The 27,553-nt window shown below is 38.6% G+C and overlaps 1 protein-coding gene across 5 annotated transcripts in view; it reads right to left on the bottom strand.

Annotated features, from left to right (window-relative positions):
- Window positions 1–4,087: 4,087 nt before the first annotated feature.
- Window positions 4,088–27,553, bottom strand: part of LOC5569442 (zinc transporter 2) — a 132,518-nt gene continuing 109,052 nt past the window's right edge. For all 5 annotated transcript variants that reach the window (XM_021846709.1, XM_021846710.1, XM_021846711.1 and 2 more), the window contains exons 7-9: window positions 22,521–22,797; window positions 11,637–11,784; window positions 4,088–4,917 (exon numbers count right to left, since the gene is read on the bottom strand). In XM_021846709.1, coding sequence (XP_021702401.1) covers window positions 4,775–4,917; window positions 11,637–11,784; window positions 22,521–22,797 — 568 coding nt within the window. In that variant the 3' untranslated portion in view covers window positions 4,088–4,774. The remainder of the gene's footprint in view (window positions 4,918–11,636; window positions 11,785–22,520; window positions 22,798–27,553) is intronic.

The raw sequence follows: 27,553 nt of genomic DNA, 5'->3' as shown, positions 1-27,553 counted from the left end.
AGCTCCAACAGCGAATTAGCAAAACAGCAAGAGGCTGAGATTGACGAAGTGCTTGAGCACAGAAGTGCATGAGCACAGCCCTCCCCAGATGAAGTTGCCTGATGTAGTTCCGGGGGGATCGAAGCACATGAGCAGTAGAGGAAGTTTTTTAGTGGTTAAGCACGCCTAACGTGAGTCCCACACCGTGCTAACATACAACAGGCCAGGCTTTCGAAGCTTTTTTGTACCCTACTATAAATAAAAACAAAACAAAAATTATTAACTGAGAGCTTTTTTCGTCAAATTTGCCGTTTTCGTATTCGTGTAACGTAAATTTTCTCTACGAAAAGATCCTGCACCAACCGGGGAATCAAACCCAGACACCTTCAGCATGGCTTTGCTTTGTAGCCGTGGACTTTAACCACTCGGCTAAAAAAACGGTCCAATAACAAGAAAGTTACAGTCATAGTCCCATTGACCCCAGAACATAGACTAAGAATTAACTCACCCGTTAGACAGTTGCGCTCATTTGGTATGCATTAGCCAAGTTCCAATCTCTGTATCACTATCTTAAAATCAACGCTGGTGCTTAACCTAAATCAATTTTATTGACGATATCTACACAGCTACCACTAACCACCCCCATCACCCCACAGCTTTAGTGAAGCTTTAGTCTGAAGCCCTGAGACGGGCTGTTTTATCCCTTCTAACCCACAAGTCAAATTTCCCTGTGGAACACAAATACCGATTCAATTCAGATCCTCGATATGACGCGGAAATTGCGCCGATACCTGACATTGCTTCCGGCGTTATATACTCCGGCTAGGTGTCTACTCCAATATAGAGATACATTCCACTTGACTACTCTAATGGAGCTACTTGCCAGTCTACTTATATGTCTCGCCCCTTCAGGGCAGCTCGGTTTGGTGTGATGTTAGCAATCTGCTGGAAGTAGCCCCGTCACCCGTTCTGCACCACGTTGGACGCCACAAAGGAAGTGTACACTTCCGTGCGAAAGATTGGGGTCACCCTTTGAAAAACATACACAAGTGTTTTGTGCATGTAGTCTGATTGAAACATTAGCTAATCTTACTCGGTTTGTATTTCTAAAAAAACGTTCTTATTTTATTTTGCTAAATTAAAAAAAACCTTCTGATTTTTCCACTACAAACCATAAGTGTCCTTCAAGAAATATAACATTACAGTTCTAATGGTGCATTGATTTAAAAAAACACTTTTATATGATTTTAAAGAGATGCCCCAAACTTTTGCCCGGGAGTGTGTGTTTTGCTGCTGCAACCAACACCAAATCAGGTTCGTTCAATAGAATTGAGCTTTTTCTCATGTGGCCCTCAATCAACCGTTGTGACTACCGAGACAACCCACGAGACAGTAGTGTGGAATCGTATATCCGGTGGAAGCGAAAGTGTTGTATTGTGAAAGTGCAGCTGGCAGCAGATGGGGTTGAATCTGCTTGGACTCGATTTTGCTCAATATTGACCTACTTGCCTGCTGTCTTCATGATAAGGGAAGTTCCTCTATCTAATTGAGCAGCGGTCGGTAAAAATTCTTCCAGACGACTTAAAATTAGCTTGGTGTTTTCTCACTATTTGGAAGTTTGTTTGTTGTTTAAAACATTTTGTAGGGTTATTCAGTTAAACAGTCATTTCTCCATAACTCTATATTGAAGGGACCATCGAGTTAGGGAACTCCCTAACTCGATGATCCCTTCAATATCGAGTCATGGAGAAATTATTGTATAACTGTGTATCTTGAATGAAATTACGGGTGGTAAAATGAACACCGTGCCTTTTACAGAGCATAATCGGAGTGTTCGAATTGATACGTTGGTCAATAAAAGTGAAAATATCAACGAAAACTAGGATTTTAGAAAACCACGTTTGAAAATTAGAGCTTTCATAACTTTTAGCTTGGAAGACTTGAAGTTTTTCAGTGAAGTGAATATCGTTATGATATGATGTCAAATGTGATACCTTTAGAATTTTTTTTGAATGGGTTACAATCATTAATGGATGATGAAAATGAAAATTTTCAGAAATATTTATTTTGCTCTCGTTTTTTGCATGATGTTCATTTTACAACCAACAGCTGTTCAATAGGGGCCCAGATAGCCGTAGCGGTAAATGCGCAGCTATTCAGCATGACCATGCTGAGGGTCGTGGATTCAAATCCCGCTGGTCGAGGATCTTTTCGTAAAGGAAATTTTCTCGATTCCCAGGGCAGAGAGTATCTTCGTACCGTAATCCGGGGTATCAGCGGGGCAACATTGATCGCAATGACCCTCCTTGTAAAAAGTTCAATTCAACATTTATCGATGAAATATTTTCAATGCATGAATGGTGATTCCCTTCCTTCTATTCATGACCTAATGAACTTTGAAGTTTTTGCAAGAATTGAATTGTGTTTGTGCGTAAAATTTTCAACTTTTGAAAACAATGATTTTCATGATAATGGATGACAAGCTCAAAGAATCATGTCTCACATGAAGTCTGAAAACGATATTAGCAGAAGAAATGCAGTTATTACTAAAAATGACATCGCTGCAAGCGATACCGTTTTCAAAACTTTTATAAATATATTCAGTTAAGTATAATTCACAAAGTACTATAAACAATGCAGAAATTCCTTAGGAAATTGCCTACATTTAGGCGTATTTCACAATTCAATGTGTTTTGAATTTTGAAATGACTTGTACGAGATTGGCCTTCAGATCCGGCTTCAGGGACCATGATTTTAGTAAGTTATGATATTTTCAATATTACCGAACGTTGTTCTCATGGGTGATCAATGTTACCCCATATCAGTTGAAGAAAAAAATCACCTAAAACATTTTTTTAAACATGCTTTAAACTTTTAGAAAACAAAATATAGTATATGTACACAAGCATTGGGTGCCAGTACTTATTTTAAAAATATAAAACTTGCCACATATGCATTTTCAAATGAAATTTTTAAGAAATATCCAAAAAAAAATATCAATGTTACCCCGGATTACGGTACCTGCCACACGATATACACATGCAAAAATGGTCAATCGGCAAAGAAAGCTCTCAGTTAATAACTGTGGAAGTGCTCATAAGAACACTAATCTGAGAAGCATGCTTTGTCCCAGTTGGGACGTAACGCCAGAAAGAATAAGCTGTTCATTTTACCCACATAGTGCAGGTAAAATGAACATTTGGATCGTTTTTTGGTAGCAATAATAATATGTGAAAATTTATCTATTTTAGTCTGAATTCGTGTCACTGCTATAGATAACATCCCTGTGTTTTGCTGTTGTGCGATAGAACTATACAAATTCCTCGTTTTTCTATCAGAAACAAGATGATTTCCTTAAGGTGTTCATTTTACCACCCCTTCCCCTACAGATGACTCTCCCTTACTCGATATTCCGTATCTTGATGTCGAGTTAAAGAACCGTAGTAAAAGTTGGTTTGCATGGCTAACTCGATGGTCCCATGGATCGCGTTTTGACTGATTTTGTATTCTATAACTTTATACCTCCCTAACTCGATGGTCCCTTCAATATCGAGCTATGGAGAATTGACTGTATCAGCAATTTCATTTTATTGTGTACTTAGGATCTTAAATCGAAGAATACTGTGATGCAAGCCCGACTAGCCCGACTGCAAGCTTCTTTCCACAATTGCGAACCATTTGTTTGACCAAATTTGTGATTCGCATGTTGGCAACGCTCAGTTTTCTTACCATGTTTATGTGATTCTTCCAATCATAAATTCATAGAATTTACCCAAAATTAAGATTTCATCCTCGAACAACATCATCAATAAACCACACGCAGAATAAATTCGACCCGATCTGACGCATAACTGCAGCAGTTGATTTGCCCAACCGAAAAGCTCCCACAAACCAAACAGTGCACGACTGTGCCGAATCAAAAAATGAAAAAAAAAACATACTTACATCCACACTGATATGGGATTGCAGTATCCGAGTTTTTAACTGAATTCATCCCAGTTTCTTCTTTTTTTTTCCTCCGCAAAACTCGGCGGAATGAGGTTCTTCATAAATATTCAAACGGAACAATTTCTTTCGTTTGGTTGCTTTCCATCCCAATTTCCACATGTTTAGGCATTCGTTTGTTGGTTTTTATTTCCCACATTCTGAATGATTTCTTCATTTTTCATTACGGCCCAGGCATCATCTGAATACAAATAAGTGGAAGATGTTTTCTTGCTGCGATGTATTTTTCTGCTCGGGTATAAATGTCTTCTTGTTCATAACTGATGGTAATTCCGATGGTTTCGCCTGTTTTGAGAGGGCTATGCTTTTGACCGATTTTTATATTCACAGATGCTTTATTCCGCTATTAAACAGTTTCACAGGATCATATACATTTCTGAACAAGATAACATAACTAATAAAAATGATATCAACAGAAAATACAATATATATTTTTTCAAACATTTGAAAACGCAATTACTTAAGAAAGCTTTCAATTTACTGTGCTATAAAAATGATATACTAATGTATAAACGAATGATGAAAATGTTCGTTAGCCGAATAATGTGATTTTGGATAGTACAGCTTAACAACCAGCTGCAGACTTCCTTTACCTATTTCAACTAAATACTACTAGAAAAAAGGCTTGTTCTCAATATAGTACGACAAGTAGAATACTCTGCTTTTTAGGCTGCTGTACCAAAAAGAAATCCTCAGCATCCAACAATAATTTACTAATATTGCAACATATTTCCTTCGCTCCCTCTCTTCCATAATCATCCCTTTTTTGCGAGCACCATTCGTCGTCGTCCTAAACTGGATTTGTACATTGATTGCAATCTTCCATGTCCGCTTGGAATTCTTCGATTTGCAGGGTGGTTTCGAAGAAATCATACTTTGCATGGACGGTACGTGTCGCCTGCTGAAGGATCGTTTCCGTGTTGGTGTTCGGCTCTGGAAAATAGATGAAAAGGTAAAATATTTCGCTAAAATGTAATAAATGAACAAAAAGTAAAACTAGGAGTCAAGTATGATGCTAATATGGTCATTGCTCATCCTTCTGTATGAATCTTTTTTTTTTTTAATTATTGTAACATTCTATTGTTTGCGATTAATATCAAAACCGCGTGCCTGCAGTGCTCGGTCTACATCCGCCATTTTTAATTCAATTTGACGCGTCATACTTGACTCCTTTGGAGTTGATCTAGATAGGTTAAAACTGATCTAGATCAGTTTTATCTTTTGATAGGAGCATCCTAGCTAAAAACTTTCTACTGCCAAGTTGTTCATTGAGGCATTTTTGACATTTCTTTCGAAGACAGTGATAGAGTATACACTGACGAGGAGTGATTTGGACCACTTTAACATACAAAAAAATGTTAAAAAATAATTTATCATCTAGTTTTCTAGCTTACCAATAACAAAGTAAATTTATATCATTTACTAGCGAAGTTTCCAGATTTATTAATACTTTTAGTAAAAACAGTGCAAAAACAGTGTTTTTCAAAATGCCTAATAACTTATGAAGCGGCAGATGACGGCAGTTAATGTTTTGTCTACGATTAGTAAAGAACATTAGTTCCATTGCAGTGAAGATAGAAAAGTGGGGCCACGCAAGACTTTTTTGTTGTAGTGGTTTGAAGTTTTGATGAAAATATGTTGAAAATCGTATGTTCAAGTAAATTTTCATGCATTTATATTTATGCATTTAAATGCATTCATATGTACAGGTTTCATCGACGGCCGCTCGACAACGGACCAGATCTTTTCCGTGCGGCAAATCCTCCAGAAATGCCGTGAGTACCAGATCCCTACGCACCATTTGTTCATCGATTTCAAGGCGGCCTACGATAGTATCGACCGCATAGAGCTATGGAAAATCATGGACGAGAACAGCTTTCCCGGGAAGCTCATAAGATTGATGAGAGCAACGATGGACGGTGTGCAAAACTGCGTGAAGATCTCGGGCGAACACTCCAGTTCGTTCGAGTCTCGGCGGGGACTACGACAGGGCGACGGACTTTCGTGCCTGTTGTTCAATATTGCGCTTGAAGGTGTCATGCGGAGAGCCGGACTTAACAGTCGAGGCACGATTTTCACGAGATCCGGACAATTTGTTTGCTTCGCGGACGACATGGATATTATTGGGAGAAAATTTGAAACGGTGGCAGATTTGTTCACCCGCCTGAAACGCGAAGCAACAAGAGCCCGACTGGTGAATGCGTCGAAAACAAAGTACATGCTGGTTGGCGGAACTGAGCGCGACAGGGCCCGCCTAGGAAGCAGTGTTACGATAGACGGGGATACCTTCGAGGTGGTGGACGAGTTCGTCTACCTCGGATCCTTGTTGACGGCTGACAACAATGTTAGTCGAGAAATACGAAAGCGCATCATCAGCGGAAGTCGTGCCTACTATGGGCTCCAGAAGAAACTGCGGTCAAGAAAGATTCACCCCCGCACCAAATGCACGATGTACAAAACGCTCATAAGACCGGTAGTCCTCTATGGGCATGAGGCGTGGACTATGCTCGAGGAGGACTTGCAAGCTCTTGGGGTTTTCGAACGCCGAGTGCTAAGGACGATCTTCGGCGGCGTGCAGGAGAACGGCGTGTGGCGGCGAAGGATGAATCACGAGCTCGCTCAACTCTACGGCGAACCCAGTATCGTGAAGGTAGCTAAAGCTGGAAGGATACGCTGGGCAGGGCATGTTGCAAGAATGCCGGACAACAACCCTGTAAAGATGGTGTTCGCCACGAATCCGGTCGGAACAAGAAGGCGTGGGGCTCAGCGAGCTAGGTGGATTGACCAGGTACACCAGGACCTGGAGAGCGTGGGTCACAGTCGAGGATGGAGAGAAGCGGCCATGAACCGAAGGAATTGGTGAAATATTGTTGGCGAGGCTTTATCAAGATAATTGATGTAAAGCCAAATAAGTGGCAAAAGTAGTATGTACAAAATATTATATTAAATGTTGACAAAGTGTTTTCAAGAAGTCATCAGTAAATTAACGTTTGAAAAAACATTTAAACGAAATTTTAGGTAATGCGTTACATGTGTGTATGCACCCTTCGATTTTTATTAAAAGAATATGGTTGTGTTCAATAAAAATCATATTATACGAGGTAAACAAATTAAAAAAAGTTTGACTTTTTAGAAGTTATATGGTTTTTTTAAACCTGATTATTCTTTAGATCTGAAAGCAGATTAAATAATAAATCTCGAATTTTAAATCGCATATTGAAACAACTTTTTATTCCGATCCTAATTTTTTTCTAGCAAAAGAGCCCAACACGGCCCCACATTTCTTTCTTCGCAACAATGAAACTAGTGTTCTTTGCTAGTTGTAGACCAATAGTTGCCGTCATCTGCCGCCTCGTAAGTTGTCCAGGATTCTGGAAAACACTGTTTTTGGAATATTATTACTAAAAAAATCATTAAATCTGTACACTTCGATAGTAAATGATGTAAATTTACTTTCTAAAGCTTCAAAAACCAGATGATAAATATTTTTTAACATTTTTTTGTATGAAAAAATGGTCAAAATTTGGCTGATGGTAATTTTTTGGCTATTTTTTTTGTTTTTTCTTAAATGTCATACAGCGCCATCCACGTCAGTGATAGAGTATGTCTTCGGAAGAAATGACAAAAATGCCTCAATAAACAACTTTGCAGAAGAAAGTTGTTTTGTAGGACGTTCCTATCAAAAGATAAAACTGATTAAGATCAGTTTTCACTTATCTACATCAACTCCAAAGAAGTCAAAATGTTGTACAAACTATTTCAAAATAATTTGCCGACAATACCAAACCTCAAGGACGAATATCCAGAGTACTAGAGGTTTTGGCCGTCGAAAACAGCGATCTGCCCCAGTGTGTAGCGCAACCCTGGTTAGGTGGGCCTATCGAAGACTCTTCACCAACCAAGAAAGGCAAAAGTAGAGCAAACGGATTAATTTTACTGCAAAAAAACAGGCAACGAATAAAGGACAACAATTGCAAAGTCGGATCTTGGAACGTGAGAACTTCGAATTAAACCACGCGTGTTGGGTTCCTGGCTCGTGAACTGCGGAATATCGCCGTGAACGTGGCAGCTATCCAGGAAATACGCAACCGAAAACCGAAGAACGAATACCAAGCGGTGGAGCTTATCGCCAACACTTAATTCAAGGTGACAGATTAGAACGAGAAGTTGGCTTCATAGTGAGTGTGAAGCTATAAAGCGATTTATTCTGTGGAAACCAGTTAGCGTCCGAATCTGGTATAGAGAATGAAGGGCATGTTCTTCAACTATAGCCTGATCAGTATATATGCGCCAACGAACGATAAGCCCGATGACATGAAGGATGAGTTCTATGAGAGCCTAGATGAGCCCTATGGAGAGGGCTCAAAACATAATCATCGGCGACGCAAATGCGAAAGTCGTGGAAGTAGACTTCTACCAACCCGTCATTGGAACGGAAAGCCTCCAATCCGCTACCAATGATAATAGCTTGTGGCTAGTAATCTTCGCTGCTACTAGAGGGATGTCAATTAGCAGTACCTTCTTCGCACGCAAGAATATCCGCGAACACACCTGGCAATACCCGCGTAGCGATGCCTTCTCCCAAATAGACGACGTGCTGGTTGACGGGCGACATTTCTCAGGTGTCATGAATGTCAGGACCTTCCGAGGCCCTAATATCTACTCGGATCATCATCTCGTTGCAGCAAAAATTCTGGCGCAGTTACCAACTTCACGAGTTCCATCTAGAACTAACTGAATAACATCCAATGCTTGTCGTTTGCAGCTATACAATCAGTTGGGAAGAATCAACATTTCTAGGGATGTCGACAGCCTGTGGGATTTTATCCACGAAGCTGTGATAACAACAGCGTGGGAACAACGACGATGACGGGACGACAGGTTCGATGAAGAGTGCCAAAGAGTGACAGACATGAAGATTGTCACCAGATGCCGTATGGCAGAACAGAGAGTGGTACAAGGCAGCGAGATCCGAAGAAAAGCGAATTCACCGCAGAAATAAAAGGCGGCACGATGAAAGTGTGAAAGTATGAACCGGAAGGATATGCGGAGATTTTATGCAATGGGCAATGGGGCGTGGTACAGTACCGTTTCAGTGCCCGCCACTTGCAATAAAACGGCGGTGGCTGTCAGATGGAAGAAACACTTTCAGAAATTGTTGAACGGTGAAAATGGAAATGTAGAGAAAAACAGGATAATCATTGGTGATGACGAACAACAACCATAGAAGAGATTAAAAAGGCTATCAGCGAGCTGAAGAACTGTAAGGCAGCTGGGAAGGACGAGATCCCGGTCAAGCTTCTCTAGCACGGAAATAAGCAGCTTTACCAGTCGATCAACCGAGTACTTCTGAAGGTATGAGAGGACGAAGAAATGCTCACCGGTCAGTTGGGTGGCCTCATTCGCCCAAACTACAAGAAAGAGAAAATACTGGGGTGTGCCAATCACAGAGCGATTACCCTGCTGAATTCGGCGTACAAAATTATGTCGCGCATCCTGCTTAACAGAATGAGACCGCTCGAGGAGTCCTTCCTCGACAAATACCAAGCTGGTTTGAGTGAGCCATTTGAAAACGGACCAGATGTTTACCTTGCGAATTATCCTAAATAAATCCCGGAAGTATAACTTGCAGACTCATCATCTGTTTATTGAGATAAGCAGATAATGCCTGAACATTGTTTTCCGACGAAACTTATTAGGCTGATACGTGCAACGCTGGATGGTTCGAAATCAAGTGTATGGATTGCAGACGAGGTGTCAACCTCGTTTGTGACGATGCTTTGAAGGCTTCCTCTATGGATATTCAAAAGCCTTCCTCCAGGGGTGTTCAGATTTCCTCCAGGGGTGCTTGGAAGGCTTTCTTCAGGGAAGCTTACAAGGCTTCCTTCAAGAAAATTTGGAAAGCTTCTGCAGGGATGCTTGGAGAGCTTCATACAAGGAAGCTTCAAAGGCATACTCCAGGGAAGTTTTAAAGCCTTCCTCCAGGCATGCTTGGGGACTTCCTCCAAGGATGCTTTGAAGACTTCCCCCACGAATGCCTTGAAGGCTTCCTCTACGGATGTTCGAAAGGCTAGGGAACTAGGGATGTTCAGACTTCCTCCTGGGGTGATTGGAAAGCTTTCTTCAGGGAAGCTTGAAAGGCTTTATCCAAGCGTGCTCTGAAGAGGAGGACAGCGAGGATAGGCCTGATAATTAATTCTTCCAAAACGAAGAACATAATTGCAAGTAGATATAGAGGCAGACTTGGTAGTATAGGTGCAAGAATTCATTTATCTTGGAACATTTGTGACATGTGATAACAGCGTTTCTAGCGAAGTGAAAAGGCGTGTTGCGGCTGCGAATAAGGCCTTTTATGAACTACGTAACCAGGTCAGGTCCCGCAACATGCAAAAATAAACAAAATTCGCACTATATAAAACATTGGTTCTCTACGGGTACGAAACGTGGACGTTGAAAGAGGCAGACCGGAAAACCTTAGGTATTTTCGAGTTTAAAGTGCTGCGGACAATAATCGGTGGGAAACTTGAAAATGGTGTGTGGCGCAGACGCATGAATCACGAGTTGTATCAAGTGTACAAAGATGCGCATATTATCAATCGTGTGAAATACGGCAGGCTTCAATGGGCTGGTCACTTGCGAAAATGTGAAAATGTTCATTAGAAAACCAGGTAGTGGTCGGCGACATCGTAGAAGAACCCGAATACGCTGGCTGTAGGCAGTGGAAGAGGACCTAGCGACCTTAAACGTACGGCGTAACTGGAAAAGTATCGTCCAAGACCGACGCAGATGGAGCTCTACAATACACGTGGCAATGGCGTGATGCTACGATGTATCCATCAAGGTATCAGGTAGAGTTTTCAAAACATATTCCTGCGATATTGCTTAAGAAACCATTTTGAAAAAACCTTTTACAAAATTCTTGACTAGATTTTTAGAAAGACTACTGAATGAATCGTTGAAGGAATTATTTAAAGATGTGCTGTAGAAAATAGCAATTTTTGAGGGATTCTTTAAAGGGAATTTATGTATCTATAATCTTTTAACTCACAAACATGAAATGTATTTATTAATATTGATATTTTCAAGCACTGCTGAAAATGATGAAAACAATTATTATTCCGACGGACAATACATCTTCAATATCAGAGCACAAAAGGATCTCCCTGGGACCCTCAATAAAAAATCCTAGCTGCGCCAATATCGCCTAGCCATATGTAATTAGTGAAAAAGAAAATCGATCACAGCAGATATGCCCCGATAATAAACGCAATGTTTCTTTACAAAAAGGAAAGAAATTTTCAGAATAATTTTATCTAGATTGCAAAACACTTATATAAAATACAAATCCTTCATTCGCGATAAGTCGAAACTACTGGATCTACTATGCCATAAACCGCGGAAAGGATCATCCCAGGATATCTTCATTGTGCTGTTCGGAAAACCAATTTATTCCAGGCTAACCCACACATAAAAATCACAACAAACCCGTTGAAAAAAATATTAAATGAAACCAACCTGTAACCTTATCCCTCCCAAAAATTCTACCTTGGAATAAATTGTCTCACCACACAATAATATCCCATCGAACCGACCCGGGATAATCACGTGCGAGGTTGGGTACGCCACAGTAAACGACATGCAAATATACTCACCGACAGCCAAATGAGCCGACAGCGCAATCTTGTTGATGCTGAGTGCCCATATTCTTAAATTATGTACCCGTACGACACCTTGGATCTGGAGGAATGTTTGCATAACTTCGGTAAAATCAAGATATTTAGGCGTACCCTCCATGAGGACCTGTGCGGAATAAAGAAACAAAAAATGAATATTGAATCGGTGGGGGTTTTCAGGGAAAACGTATAAAAAGCAGAACAAGAAAACGGAATGAAAATCGGATCAAACATAATAAAAATAAAAACCGATTCGAATGTGTAGGTTCTACGGAGGGGAGTAAACGTACTCACGTTACCCAAAAAAAAACAGATAGGTGTATAAAAATGCCAACATGTGAGTTTTTGCTGCAAAAAGTAAATGTCCTTATTTTGTGCGTAGGCGTAGCCAGAGAGAGTTCGATAATATAATTATATAGTAGGGTGGTTCAAATTTTAAAAACGTTTGAAAATCCAATCTCCCATATGATCCTTACCTTCCTAACCATAAAAATAGTGTTCTGTGAAATTTTCAGCTTTCTAGGTGGTGGTTTAAAGATGGCCCAAAGATAATGTAGGTTTATATGGAAATTACTATGGAGGAATTATGAGAAATGTTCCAAACACGTTAATACTGTAATGTAAGTAGAAACTTATCATTCCATATTGAAAATTAAATCTTCAAACCTTAATGAAGGATGTTACTGAAGAAATAAATCCTTTTTGAGCTAATTTTGTTTGGTATTTTTGTACATATTTGCAGGATTTTATAATATGGGATTATATATTAAGCTGAATAATAGCAAGCAAACTCATGAATATCTCTTCTGCTATCCGTCGGATTGAATTTCTCTCTTCAGCAAATTTCTTTGTTATGGTTTGAAGAATGAGTTTTTACTATGGGATAATAAGTTTGAACTTACATTACAGTACTAGCGTGTTAGGAACATGTCTCAAAATTTCTCCATAGTAATTTCCATATAAACTTACATTGTCTTTGGGCCACCTTTAAATCACCACCTAGAAAGCTGAAAATTTCACAGAATACTATTTTTTTTGTAAAGATTCCTTACCACATATGGGGATTGGATTCTCAAACATTTTTATATTTTTAACCGCCCTATTATACAGTTAGTGACGATAGTAACCAAATGCCGTTTTTACATACAAAATGCCCAAGAGAGTCAGAGAGCTCAATCAAAGTGAACTCTTCATTCACAATGGTTGCAGTAGTCCCAGTCTCAGCGTATGATAGCACCTTGGTAGCGGAACCCACTTGGTCGGCACATGCCACTCCACCGATCAATGAATCCACATTCGGCTGTTCGGAGCCTCCTCTCGAGTCGACTCCTGACGGTGTGACTTCGCTGATTTTCCTTGATTGCTGGCAAGTGGAACGTCACAGTACGTTTTGGAGACACCGCTCTAGATGAATCGGAGAGTACCGGCTCCGCTCGAGCAGGTGTCGCTGCTTTACTCGGCACATCCGCGCAAGACGAGTTGGAGTAGGAATCCGACTGGTTACGACTCCAGATCCTTTCCGAAAATCGGTCATCGCTGGCTCTAGACTTAACAAGCTTGTTCACACTGGACGACTCGATGAGTTATTACGAACGATTCTCTGACTGGATTTAGGGTTTCGCAGTGATGTACGGCGTCTTTTCTCTTGGTGATTCAAAGAGCTCTCTCTGAGCGGACTCTGTCTGCAGTATAACTCGCAATTCGGCAGGTGACTTTAAAGAGATTTTATGGCAGTCCGGTTGTATCGACTGGACGGATGAGAGTGCTTGGACTCCATTTGATTTTCATGTGGCGTTTCTACGCTGTACTTGTCAGAGCGCTTTTCATGGCCGTTCTTTGACCACTGCCTATTTTGGAAGCCTTCTAAAACTGGGCGTTCACTCTCACCTATCAAAGCCATAATGGGCAACTTATAAGCCATACTCGTGGTTAGCTACTCGATCTCTAGCACAGCTTCGGTATGAAGCTGGTCGAACTCCGTCTTTGGAATCCATTTTAGGATCTTCTGTTGAAGGCTGGTGTACTCTCGATAGTACATATCCAGCTTCTTCACGCAGGATCGCAGCAGTGATGATCTCATCTTAGATAGATCATCCTTTGCCATCTCCAGATTACAAATTACGTACATGACCTTTTGGGTGACTTGTCACGTATATGGATAAGATTTAGCGTCTTATCCACGCGAGGTTCCATAGATGTCAGCAAAAGAAGCTCACGGGGCAGAAACCACTTGTATTACACGTTTTGTTATCCAGGGGAAACGGGGCCTTCTACTACTGGCACTCTCGTTGATCAACAGAAAGCTTCGCTGTTACCGAACGCCCCGTAGATCGGTAGATGCTTCTTCCTTCGTTGGTATTATTTCCGGCGGCAAGAATGTCACGCTTCGTTCCGATCGTCTCACTTATCGACGGAATTTCGCCTATTTGACCAGTGAAGAACTGCAGTACTACCGGATGGTCACCTCGATGACCAGGGCTAACGGATCCGGCTTATACTGTGTGCCTTGTTGACCAGTAACCGCGTGACGACTGTAAGGTTGCCATTGTTAACCCCTGTACCTGCAGCTTCATTTTTTTACCCCAGTGATTTAATTTTTTGTTTTTCGATATTTTTGCACCATTTTTTCACAAGTCCTCAAAAAATTCTTCTTTTTATAGAATATATGTCAATATTGATCATTGGTCATATGGTTTTGCATTTTATTTTTAGTAAATTTATCTCAAAACTAAACTTTGAAAAAAAAAAATCCTACAAATCGGTTAAGTTGTCTCCAGAAAATATAAAAATTACAAAATGAAGTTATCGGATTTTTATATAAACAGATTGGTACCAGAAACAAAAATGTTCATTACTCCAAAACGGTTGCACCAATTTGCTTCATTTTTTCACAACAGACTCTCATTGAAGTATTGTTTCAAACCGCGAATGCTCGGCTATAAGAAAAAATCTAAAGCCTGAAATATGTACGTGGATTATGGTAAAACGTCGGTCCCCCAATAAATTTCGGAATATCTCCAGATGCAGATGACCATTTATCAATATCGAAACAGATTGTTGAAAAAGAAGAGTTTTTTGAGGGCATGTGGATAAATGGTGCATAAGCATTGAGAAACAAAAAAGTTATTGCTGTTTGAATAGTTTTTCATGGTAAAAATGAAGCTGCCTGTAAACATGGTGAACAAATTGGAATAGGTCATCATGATGAAATCCCTAATTAAGGTTTAAATGTTACGTATTATAAGGGACAATAAAAATTCGCGATTTGATCGATATGTCAATCGCAATAAATTTCACATTTTTACTTATGAAAATGGTTTAAAATATGGTTAAAACTATGGATCCGCGACAAAGCCGCGAAATTTCAATTTTATCGCTTTTGTTACCCATGAAATTCAAGAGTTTGGCCGCGAATTTCCATTATTCCCACATTATTATGCATTGCATTATGCGTTTAGCACAGTGTATTCTGTATTATCTCTTCATACATATTTCCTTCGTGCAATCATTTCGTTGGTTGTAATTTCAATGTTTTTATTGAACAGCTACCAAAAAAACTAAATATTACATATCTTTGCAATTGGATTAAATGACATTTACGAAAAAGTTGCACGTCTTTTCGGTGAGAATCGAACTCATGATTCCCTGTTCCCTCCACACTACGAGAGGACTCATGGACGCAGAAGTTAACCTGAATTACAATTCAGCTCAATAAACACGTGGTCCTCTTTTGGAAGAATTAGATGCCCATCCAAATACAACGCTTTCTATTGTATATGCAATGCCTAGCCGCATTATTTATAAGGTAATGAAAGGTAATGAGCTTAAGTTCCTTAAAAAATTATAGTCTCTCTGGCACTAAACCGAATTGCGCCTTCCGCTTTTTACTATCGCTGCATTTTCAGTACATTACATATAATGTCGAAAGAAGTGCGCTGCATTATCCATCAGATGCTCTACACAGCGACATTAACGTACAGGAAAGGCAGCGCTAGTAAAACAATGGAAGGCGCTATTTTGTTTAGTGCCAGAGGGACTGTATGTGAAGCAGTAGGGTAAAAACCATAATTTGAAGTTAACCCCAGTATAAAACCTTTTTATCAAATTTTCCATGCTTTTAAATTCTCAAATCTGGCTAGAATTATAAAATTGATCTATCTATCTAGTATGGTCCTTCGAGTTGAGGAAGGCTGCATTTTTAGTAGGAATGGGGGTCAATGCATCCCCTCACTCACCCTTTTCCAAGTTAAACTTGAAATCCTAATTTATTTAGGAGTATTTATATGAAAAACAAAAATACTTCCCACAAGAAGGGGAGTCCTGTAATTTCAGTAGAAATTTGTATATGGATATTACAGCTTTACGGTGAGTGTTCTATATTCTAAGAATACTGGAATTTAGTTATAAACTAAAATCATTCATAGTCAAAGTTGGTATTTCCGCATGTCCAGGAAAGTGAAAGAAATTCTCATAACGAAAAGATCCTGGATCGACTGGGAATCGAACCCAGACATCTTCAGTATGGCTTAGCCATGGACGTTATCATTAGGCTAAGCAAAGCCCTTCACTGTACCTCATAGCAGTATAAATGGAGGAATTCCTGTACATAAGTCATGACTTGATGTGACTGATATTGTATTGTATCAGTGCGCATCGTACCTTCGTGCTGTGCGTACACGAATTCTCTCTGCTCTTGGAAGTTTTCTTAAAAACTACCTAAAGCAATAAAACAGTACTTTTCAGTGCTACAAAAACAGTACTTTTCAGTGCTAAAATTAAAAACGGTACTTTTCAGTGCTACTAAAACAGTACTTTTCAGTACTATTTTTCTACTATTGATCCCTTTACGATCCTTGTTTGGACCCGTGCCTTCGATTTTTCGTTGGACCCGTTGGCGAAAGCTAGCGGTGGTAATCCTTCTTGGACACCGTCTTGGGAAAAAACCTTTCGAAGGTCACGTCTTCTTTCGTTTATTAATTAAACATGGTATCAACAACAAACAAAAGGAAGGGTGAATCTCTGAATTCACTACTTCCTTCCAAAAAAGTGGGTTTTAAAACTGTCACTACACGTGGCAAGAATGGAAGAAAGGAAGTTTCTCCGGAATGCGAACTTTCTTCCAAGGGTGAAATGAATAATTGTATCGAAATGAGCAATCAGTTCGATGCTCTAGACAAATTTTCCGAACACCAAATCGAAGCAGCCTCTAGCCCAGGCTCTTTGATTCAAGTGAGGAAGCAAAGAGTGCCGCCTATCGTGGTCAGTTGTTCCGAATTTGGGGGATTTAGGCAGGAGATCTTGAACTCCATTAGGGGAATCAAGGTTTCCTTCCAAATCGCAAAGAAAGGAGACTGTCGCGTTTTGCCGGAAACTCTTAAAGATCGTGAGCTTCTTCTCAGTCATCTTGAAGAGAAGAAGCACAAATTTTTTACTTATGACGACAAAACTGAACGTTTGTTCAAAGTTGTCTTGAAAGGTCTCTCAAGTGACTATAAGTCACCTGAAGAGATCAAAAATGGAATAAATGATTTACTTGGATTTTCCCCAGTCCAAGTAATCATTATGAAAAAGAGAACCCAATCTGGCATTGTTCGGAAAGGGCTTTCTCAAGAATTTTATTTAGTTCACTTTAACAAAAAAGAACTAAATAATATTAAAGCTTTAGAAAAAGCAAAACTTTTGTTTGATGTCCGTGTGACATGGGAACATTTTCAGAAACCTGGAGGAAATTACCAGAACCCCACTCAGTGCCGTCGGTGCCAAAAGTGGGGTCATGGTACAAAAAATTGTCGCATGGATGCTAAATGCATGATTTGCGGAGGATCTTCTCACGCCAAAGACGTCTGTCCAGTGAAGGAAGATACCACCAAATTCATATGTTGTAATTGCGGGGCTAACCATAAGTCCAATTTTTGGAATTGTCCTTCACGCAAAAAGGTCATTGAGGCTCGTGCCAGGCAGATGAAAGATAATATCCGTTACGATAACGGTCGTTTCCGGAATTTGCCTGGTAGAGTATCGAACAATGCTCATTTTTCAGTTAACGATCGCTTGATCATGAATCATACCCATCAGGAAGATCATAATCATGCTCATTCACAAACTAATTTTAATCCGTCGGGTAGCCGTTCGAATCTTTCAATTTCGAATGTATCTACCCACGGAAAATCCTTTGCCGATATCGTAGCAGGAAATTTGAACTCCTCCCCTGTTCGATCCATGGGTACCCATTCTACTTGTTTCGAATCAAATGGAAAAAACCCTACCGCCACAGGTAACTCCGCTTCTTCGTCTACCGGAAATTCCAATGGGAATTCACATGACATGTCTGCCTCTGATTTTAATTTTCTAACTGAACAATTGAATCTAATGATTGATGCAATGTTCAAAGCCACCACTATGACTGAAGCAGTTCAAGTAGGTGTAAAATTTACAAATCAAATTGTTATTGGATTACGTTTTTCTAATGGATCCAAATAATAATTTAAATATTTTAAATTGGAATGCTCGTTCTCTGAATGGTAAAGAGGATGAGCTGTTTAATTTTCTTACGGTTAATAACGTGCATATAGCAGTTATTACCGAAACGTATTTAAAACCTGGATCTAAACTCAAAAGAGATCCTAACTTTTTTGTGTATCGTAATGATCGACTTGATGGGGCATGTGGGGGAGTTGCAATCATCATTCATAGGCGTATAAAACATCAACTGTTTTCATCATTTGAAACTAAAGTTTTTGAAACTTTAGGTGTTTCTGTTGAAACACAGTTTGGTAAATATACTTTCATAGCTGCCTATTTGCCTTTTCAATGCTCTGGGCAGCAAGTTAATTTGCTCCAAACTGACTTGCGTAAATTGACTCGCAATAAGTCAAAATTTTTTGTCATTGGTGACTTTAATGCCAAACATCGGTCATGGAATAATTCTCAAAGTAATTCCAACGGCAGAATTTTATTTGATGAGTGCTCTTCAGGATATTTCTCAATTCAATACCCTGATAGCCCTACATGTTTTTCCTCTTCTAGAAATCCATCCACGATTGATTTGGTCTTAACCGACTCTAGTCATCTTTGTAGCCAACTGATTACTCATGCTGATTTTGATTCTGATCATGTCCCTGTTACATTTCAAATATCCCAAGAAGCGATTCTCAATCCTATCAGCTCCACTTTCAATTATTTACGAGCCGACTGGAATATATATAAAACGTATGTTGACTCCAATCTTGATGTTAACATTTCTTTAGAAACTAAACTTGATATTGACAATGCTCTTGAAACTTTAACAAATTCCATTGTTGAAGCCCGGAGCATTGCAATTCCAAAATGTGAAGTAAAATTTGAATCCGTGATTATAGACGATGATCTTAAACTCTTGATCCGTCTTAAAAACGTGAGGAGAAGGCAATTTCAATGCACTCGCGATCCTGCTATGAAAATTATATGGCAGGATTTGCAGAAAGAAATCAAGAAACGTTTTGCTCAATTAAGAAACAAAAATTTTGAAAATAAAATTTCTCAATGGGACCCTGGCTCTAAGCCCTTTTGAAAATTATCTAAAATCTTGAAAAAACCTCAGAAGCCAATACCGGCATTGAAAGAGGAAAACAAATTATTACTAACTAATTGCGAAAAATCTCAAAAACTTGCTATGCAGTTTGAAAGCGCGCACAATTTTAATTTAGGACTTACTAGTCCAATTGAAAATGAAGTTACTCAGGAGTTCGAAAATATTCTCAATCAAGAGAACGTTTTCGAAAATGCCTGGGAGACTGATCTGGAAGAAGTGAGAACTATTATTAAAAAATTCAAAAACATGAAAGCTCCTGGCGATGATGGAATTTTCTACATCCTCATCAAGAAACTTCCAGAAAGTAGCTTATCATTTTTAGTTGATATATTTAACAAATGTTTTCAATTAGCATATTTTCCTGACAAATGGAAAAATGCTAAGGTTGTTCCAATTTTAAAACCAGACAAAAATCCTGCAGAAGCTTCTAGCTATCGTCCAATCAGTTTGCTTTTCTCCATCAGTAAACTTTTTGAAAAGGTTATTTTGAACAGAATGATGGCCCACATCAACGAAAATTCAATTTTTGCCAATGAACAGTTCGGATTCCGCCATGGACATTCGACCACTCATCAACTTTTACGTGTAACAAATTTGATCCGTTCCAACAAATCTGAAGGCTATTCTACTGGTCTTGCTCTTCTAGACATAGAAAAAGCATTCGACAGTGTTTGGCATGAAGGTTTGATTGTAAAATTAAAAAACTTTAATTTTCCAACATACATTGTTAGAATAATTCAAAGTTATCTGTCAAATCGTACACTTCAGGTTAATTATCAGAACTCCAGATCTGAAAGACTTCCTGTAAGAGCTGGTGTTCCTCAAGGCAGCATTTTGGGACCAATATTATACAATATTTTCACATCTGACTTACCTGAGCTACCTCAGGGATGTCAAAAATCTTTGTTTGCGGATGACACAGGCCTCTCCGCCAAAGGACGAAGCCTGCGTGTCATCTGTAGTCGATTGCAAAAAAGTTTGGATATTTTTTCTTCATACTTGCAAAAATGGAAGATTTCTCCTAATGCTTCCAAAACTCAACTAATAATATTCCCACATAAACCAAAAGCTCTTTATTTGAAACCTTCAAGTAGACATGTTGTCACGATGAGAGGGGTTCCAATAAATTGGTCAGATGAAGTTAAGTATCTAGGGCTCATGCTAGATAAGAATTTAACTTTCAAAAATCACATTGAGGGCATTCAAGCCAAATGTAATAAATATGTAAAATGTCTCTATCCCCTTATTAATAGAAAATCAAAACTTTGTCTTAAGAACAAGCTGTTGATATTCAAACAAATTTTCAGGCCAGCCATGTTGTATGCTGTACCAATATGGACTAGCTGTTGTAATACCAGGAAGAAAGCTCTGCAGAGAATTCAAAATAAAATTTTGAAAATGATTCTGAGGCTTCCTCCCTGGTATAGTACCAATGAGTTACATAGAATATCCAATGTTGAAACATTGGAACAAATGTCAAATACAATCATTAATAATTTCAGGCAAAAATCGTTACAATCTTCTATTGCCACGATTAATGCGTTATATGTTTAGGTTAAGTTAGGTTAAGTATATTAAAAACATTTTTTTTTTCTCTTATAAGCAGGTGAAATCAACTCACCTGTAAAAAAACTGAACTGCTACGGCAGATGAAATGTAATATGTTGTTAACAAAATGTTAATTAAATCTTAAATTTGTTTTACCAAATTAGGATGATAGTGTTGTCAAATAACACAGAACACCTAGATATAAGAAATGAATGTAATGTTTGGAATGATACTAATAAAGAAATAAAAAAAAAAAAAAAAAAAAAAAAAAAAAAAAAAAAAAAAAAAAAAAAATATATATATATTGTATTGTATGGTGAACTCGAGGAAAATTTTCCACTCGAAAAGTCTTTTGATAGAACCTCTTGAAACCAATCCATTATACCAGTATAGTAAAGTATAAATCGACTTCCCCACTCATGTATTAGCTACGCCAATGGTCCTCTGGCTCACAACCGAGCATTCCAATATAAAAAAAAATAAGAAGATGGAGCATGAAAAAACCTGAGCCGAATGAAACGGTCCGGGGAACGGGTTCTCGAATCGGAACCGAGCCCTGCGGATTTCGCCAGCTGGATATTGGGCAAAATGGAAGTACTTCTCTCAGGCCCATTACCTTAAGCGTTTCAAATTGAAATACAATATTCATTAGGCGTCGCGAAAGCACTCCTGTTCTGCCTCCGCCTAAACCGTCCGCCTCGAAGACACAGCACCTACAACTTGGGCGAGTTTTCGTCTCGTCAGCCCTTATTATTCGCCAAAGGCAGCAGCGGTAAGGCAACTATGGCGGAAGTATGATGAAATTCGTGATTTGAAGGATTTAACTGGAAGCGTTCCAGCCAAAGAAACCGCGTGAACAAGTCCGTCTTCGTCTAGCTCTTTTTGCTGAAAGCGATTTTTCGGGATATGCATACAAATGTAGATACTTTGGAGGCTTGGCTTAAGGTTATTGATTAGGTTATTTTTAGGAAAACTTTTCCTTTTTTGTGATACGGATTATCGGATATCATTCATTTATTTTTGATTCACTTCCGCTAACAGTCAAAATTAGACTAGAATAAGACATTTTACATGAAATAATTGCCCTTTTTATTTTCCTCAATAACTTTCTTCACTTTATTCACCAAGAGAAAAATTCACTCTTCATTTAAAGTGGTATGTTTATGATCCGGGTTGTTTAAGTGCGCACTTTTCCTTCGGTTACGCGATACGGTGAATGAGGCTGCAAAGATAATGATGCTGCGGGGCGTGGATTCAAAATTAAGTGATAACCTAAAATCGCACGAATCACGTGCGATACAGAAGAAAAAAATAAAACCCAAAGGATAAAACATAAAACGTTCCTATCGCCGTACAGGTGTCCGTTTTGCTGTATCGGTTCTGCTCTTTTTTTTTTTGTTGCCCTTCAAAAAGGATAAAATCCGCCGAAGGATAGGCGGCTAAATTTTCCACCTGGCTTCCACCTTAATGATCGTAATTGTTGCGATGAATTAGGCATTTTTATCGGGCGCGCGTGGAATAAGGAAAATTTGCTAACAATCCCAATTAAATAGAATTCCTAACGATTTGCTGCACACTTTCTAAATGAGCAACGCTTCCGTTTTCGCAAAGAGGATGTAAATTGAATATTTATATTTCCCAGATGAAATTAGTAACGAAAAGTGGGTTCATTGCCTTCTTTTGTAGAACGGTCATAGTAAATTGAAAGTTATTGAAACGTCCGAAACCTACTACATTATACTCACCATAAGTGCATCCTTCATTATGGCCAAAGTCGTAATCAACACCAGAATCGAAAACAGGAACGTACAAATTGGGTCAACAATGTTCCACTCGGGTTTGAAGTAGATGACGAGGGCCGCTATAAATACTCCCAGACTTTGGACGAAATCGCTCAGCACGTGGATAAATGCCGCTCGGACGTTGATGTTTTCCTCCGAAGGTCCTCCATGTGCATGACCATGAGCACTGCCAGCCGATGAGTGACTGTGGCCATGGCCACCATGTAGAGTTGCTCCCATTCTGTAATTTGATACGAAAAATTAAAAATTTATTACATTAAATACTACTCAGAAACTTTTTTGGAAAATTATAGTTGAATAATGTAAGGATTTTTTTTTTACATTTTCCTTTTCATGGCGGAGCACCCTGATTAACACCAAAACGGAGAAGAAAAGTTTATTAAAAAAACAATTTCCTCAGACCCCGAGCAAAGTTGAATAACAAAATGATAGGGTTCCGAGTCATTTGTCCGAACGCCATTTGACCGAACGCCATTTGGCCGAACTCCATTTGACCGAATTCCGTTTGACCGAAAATGAAAACAATAGTGAACTACAGTTTGCATGCATTTGTAACGACTTTCAAAGCAAAATTTCAAAGAACTTCTTCAACTTATTCTTACAAAAGGATAAATCATCATTGAAATACAGCGCTCTAGTGTTAGTTCAAGAAATTTAAGCCTTGATTCTAATAACTAATTAAATAAATTTTCTCTCGAAAGAACAGCCTATGATTCAAAGAAGAAAAAATCTCTTACGAAAATGTAAGCAAGTGTTATGCAAATAATCGTTATATATGTATGACTACAAAGAACTGCCGATGATTTAGAGAAGGTAAAACTCCCAATTAAAATATAAGCTTAACTATTGCCGATAGTGATGAAAGCAGTATGACTCGAAAGAATAGCCTATGTTTAAAAGGAAGGAAAAAAATATGATGAAATCATTAAAAACACATAACCCTAGCTCACCGTTGGTAAGCCAGAGACAAATCAATCATTAGCTTGGAGTCTTGACACGATGTGTGGAGTTCATAAACTCGTTCTGAATTGAAGGGTCGATTTTATAATTTTCTTGAAGCACTTATTTAGCTAAAAACCTGAAGTCCTGTCACATCTTAAAATTTAACAAACTAATAAGTTGATCAGTTACTGGGCCGCACTTATGAATCCTACACATCAGCGTTGCACAGTGATTTTTTTGACGATTTTGTGATCGAAATAGAATAGCGTCTAAACCGTTGGTTTTAGCGAAAAAGTTTGTTCAGGGAAGTTTCTTGATTTGTTAAAGCGCTTCTTTTGATACTAGCGGCCAGGTGATTAAATCACCTAAAAGTAAGATAAAAATATATATTTTATCTGTTGGAGATATACGGTCGGTGTCTTCATCAAAGTTGTAGCACATGTTAATTCAAGACACTTTGTGGAAGACACCAAATTTCTATCTCTTATACATTACAAGATATGTCATTTTTTCTTAAAATGACCCTTGAAAATCAAAATTTTAGTATAACTTTTTTCTAACATTTTTGACATTTTTCGTGCCTTCCAACAACCAACATGAAAAAAATGTGAACTCAAATTTGTTCGTCGAATAACCAAGTAACAATAAATTATGTTTTCACTTAAGTTGATAATTAAATGTTCCTTTTTTCATTCTTTTTTCTACAGAAAATTATTTAAAGATGAGTGTTCTGGCTTAAACCTACATCCCGAACAATTTTAATAATGTTGTGTGATTAAATGTTTACTTTGTTAACTGACAAATGCTTTGAAAAATGATTCATAATATCTTATGATTAACTTGTTATTAAATATGCCTGTCACGGATAAAATGATAACAAATTGTGTTATCATTCGGGTATCATTGATAACAGAATATCAAAATGATAGTAGCGATAATGAAAGTTTTTATCAATTTGATATCATCCAACTATCCGACTTTGCTAGCAAATTACCGGCTTATCTTAGTCCCAATCAATTATTGAAAAATTTTAATTGAATTTTTCTATCTACTCTATTGAGATGAATACTTCAATGTTTAGTTTCATGCTGTAAATGGATTGTAAATACAAATACTACAATGTATCACTAGCGCTTATGTGATGCGGATCAACAACAACTGAGGCCTAAGTCATATCGAATGTGCCATAGAAAAGGATGGTGTAAAGCAGCATACTTAATTTTTTTGTATTTTCATTTTATTTTTCACAACCACTTTGCACACATTAAATTATTCCATTATACATCTAATCGTTGACAACTATTCCCCTCTTCCCTAAACTAAAATCAGTTCAATTTGAAATCGTACAATACTGAATAGAATGAAGTATGTATCGACCGGTTTTTCATATCAAATGATCAAGGCAGGGCTTGAATCTTGGCATCTAGTGCTCCGATTGGGGCGGTGTTTCAGTAGCAGCAATTTGACATTTTCAATAGTTTCTGTCGAGCATTTTGCCCCCTCCTCTTCTTTGGCAAATGCAGTTCTACGTGCAAAGCGCTCTCAATAGCATCAGCTCTATAGCCAGCAGTGACGTGTGAGTACGAGACGTCAACTAATGAATTATAGATGATGCACACCTTCACCTCCGCCTTCGAGCGTCAACATGAACTTTTTTCCCGTATTTTTCTTTTTGTGTTTATAATCCTTTCGGTAACAATACCTGCCCCCCTCGAAGAACGAAGGCGACGACAACGATGAGGACAACTACTGTGACGAGAAGGCGACACACATAGCATAGTTTGGGTAAACAAGCACAGAGAAGTGACAATGAAAAAGTTGAACAAACATGTAATCTTGAGATTTGATGAGCTTTACATGCAATTATTTTTAAAAGGTAACGTTCGATGCTGCAGGAAATGAACTCCGGCCGTGCAGAAACTTCAGCGCCAGCTGGCTCTAATTTAAATTTAGTTGTGGGTGTTTCAACATCGTTACGAAACAAATTTAGTGGCGAAACTTCGTTATCATCGTTACACCAACGCTCCCGAAAGCTATCTGTTGACGACACACTCCTAATATACCCTCATTAGTTCAACAAATGAAGGATTATCCTTATGTAATCAACTCCCTAACTAATGCCCACGGTTGGGATATACGACACGTACCTACGGCAATGGAAGTACTATGGAATGGTCAACCACAGCGATCAGCACCAACCACAACCGCCGGCAACAATGAGTCATTTAAGCCATGAAAAGTGAGCTAGTAAAACTAGTCGAATTAAAACAAGTGGTGGTCTTATAGCCACCCCTAATCCACCTGTGTAGCGTATGCGGGACCGTGTAATCGAGCGACAGTCGATAGTGGGATGGGGCGATTGCGTAATTGGTGGTTTTAGGTAGTAAGTTGCATATTTTTAATCTATGAGCAATTGTGCTAGTTTTGCAAATGATTCATTTATTTGAAAAAAGAAATTCATTAACACCGGTACTTATACCTTGAGATAGAAACCGATCCAAGACTGCGGTCAATTCAGTTGGTTATATCAAAAATACCATTTTAATATCATGACAGACGCGATAATATAACTTAGAATCATCCAATGTATACAGAACCTCGTAACATAAAGTAATTCAAATCATCTCATCGCACTGAGGTAATAAATTGGCTGAATCTACCTCTTTTCCAAATGGCGAATTTTGTTGTTCTAAGATTCTTATTAATTTTATATTAGGTTACCTACTGTCATGGTGCCGCATTATAAGCAAAACATGAATCGAATATTGAGACTATTAAGTTTTAATTTCAGGCTGTAACTTCCATAATCACACGGTTCGAACGAAACATGTAAACTTCTGTGACATATTGTTGTTTGCGTTTGAGGTGCAAATTTCGACTAAATGAGCTCCAAATGCGAGTAAGAGAAAACAATGAAAGGACACCTAGCAACGATCACTCATATCACCGCCAACCTAGCAAAGAAAAGCTATCTTTGGCATCGGGTTGCTTGTGGAAAATAATATAATAATATAATGCACATAATTGGAGCGTGGCTTATGATGAATATTTACATGTAAACTTCAATTATATGTCATGTAATCCAGCAGGATCCTGTGAGATTACGTAGCATATAACACATTTTTACATGATTTCGGATTTAAATTTACATAACTTCTTGTATACATCGCATAAATGAAGTTTACATGACGTGCCTTCCTAAGCCAAGTGGTAAGAGTCCGCGGCTACAAAGCAAAGCCATGCTGAAGATGTCTGGGTTGGATTTCCGATTGGTCCAGGGCAGTCTTCAAAAAATCCCACTCCAAGAGCTGCTGAGATCGAAAATCATCAAAGCAAGATTAGTTTCGCGCGCATCTTTTGTTCAAATCCAGACATGCAATGAATCATGCCACGTGTATGAGAGGATTGAATCCCAGGATTCAATCTTTGATCGATTGTTAGCCGGGTAAATTAATCGAGTAAGCATTGATATTTCATTCCATATCGTATGAAAACTTTTGTCTGACAGGACACATTTAGAATGGGTCTGAATGATTTTATCATGCACAGCAGCTTCCAATGAATAGTTTCTGAGAACTAGCGACAATTTTTTGGTAACATTCTCACCTGACGTAATGACTCCTCGTGTAGACGGGACTCCTAACTCCTAAACAGAAAATATGAATCAGGTGTTATTGTTTGAATTTCCGTTGAAACATGTCTTGATTCAACGAAACTCTGGCGTTCGAATGTTTGTCTAATTAATTTCTCCTTGAGTGAAAATAACTACAAGTAGTCCCAATCTGAAGTGGTATGCTACCATTTCTACTCTATCCTTACTTGCTGAATTTCAATGCCTTCCATATTACTTTGTCTCTTGATCGGTAGTCAGGTTTTATTTACCCCAATCTCCTATGAAACGTCAAATATTCCAGACGAAGAGCATTTCACCTTGAAACGATTTCCTCTGAGCGTAATGACAGAGATTCAATCGTGGGATTGAATCCTTGGATAAATCAAGCACGCTGAGATTGGAAAAATCAGGATTCAAAACG

The sequence above is a fragment of the Aedes aegypti genome, chromosome 2 (genome assembly GCF_002204515.2).
Source record: "Aedes aegypti strain LVP_AGWG chromosome 2, AaegL5.0 Primary Assembly, whole genome shotgun sequence".
NCBI classification, from domain to species: Eukaryota; Metazoa; Arthropoda; class Insecta; order Diptera; family Culicidae; genus Aedes; species Aedes aegypti.
Note: the sequence above shows the minus strand (reverse complement) of the source record. Positions and strands in the feature narration are given on the sequence as shown.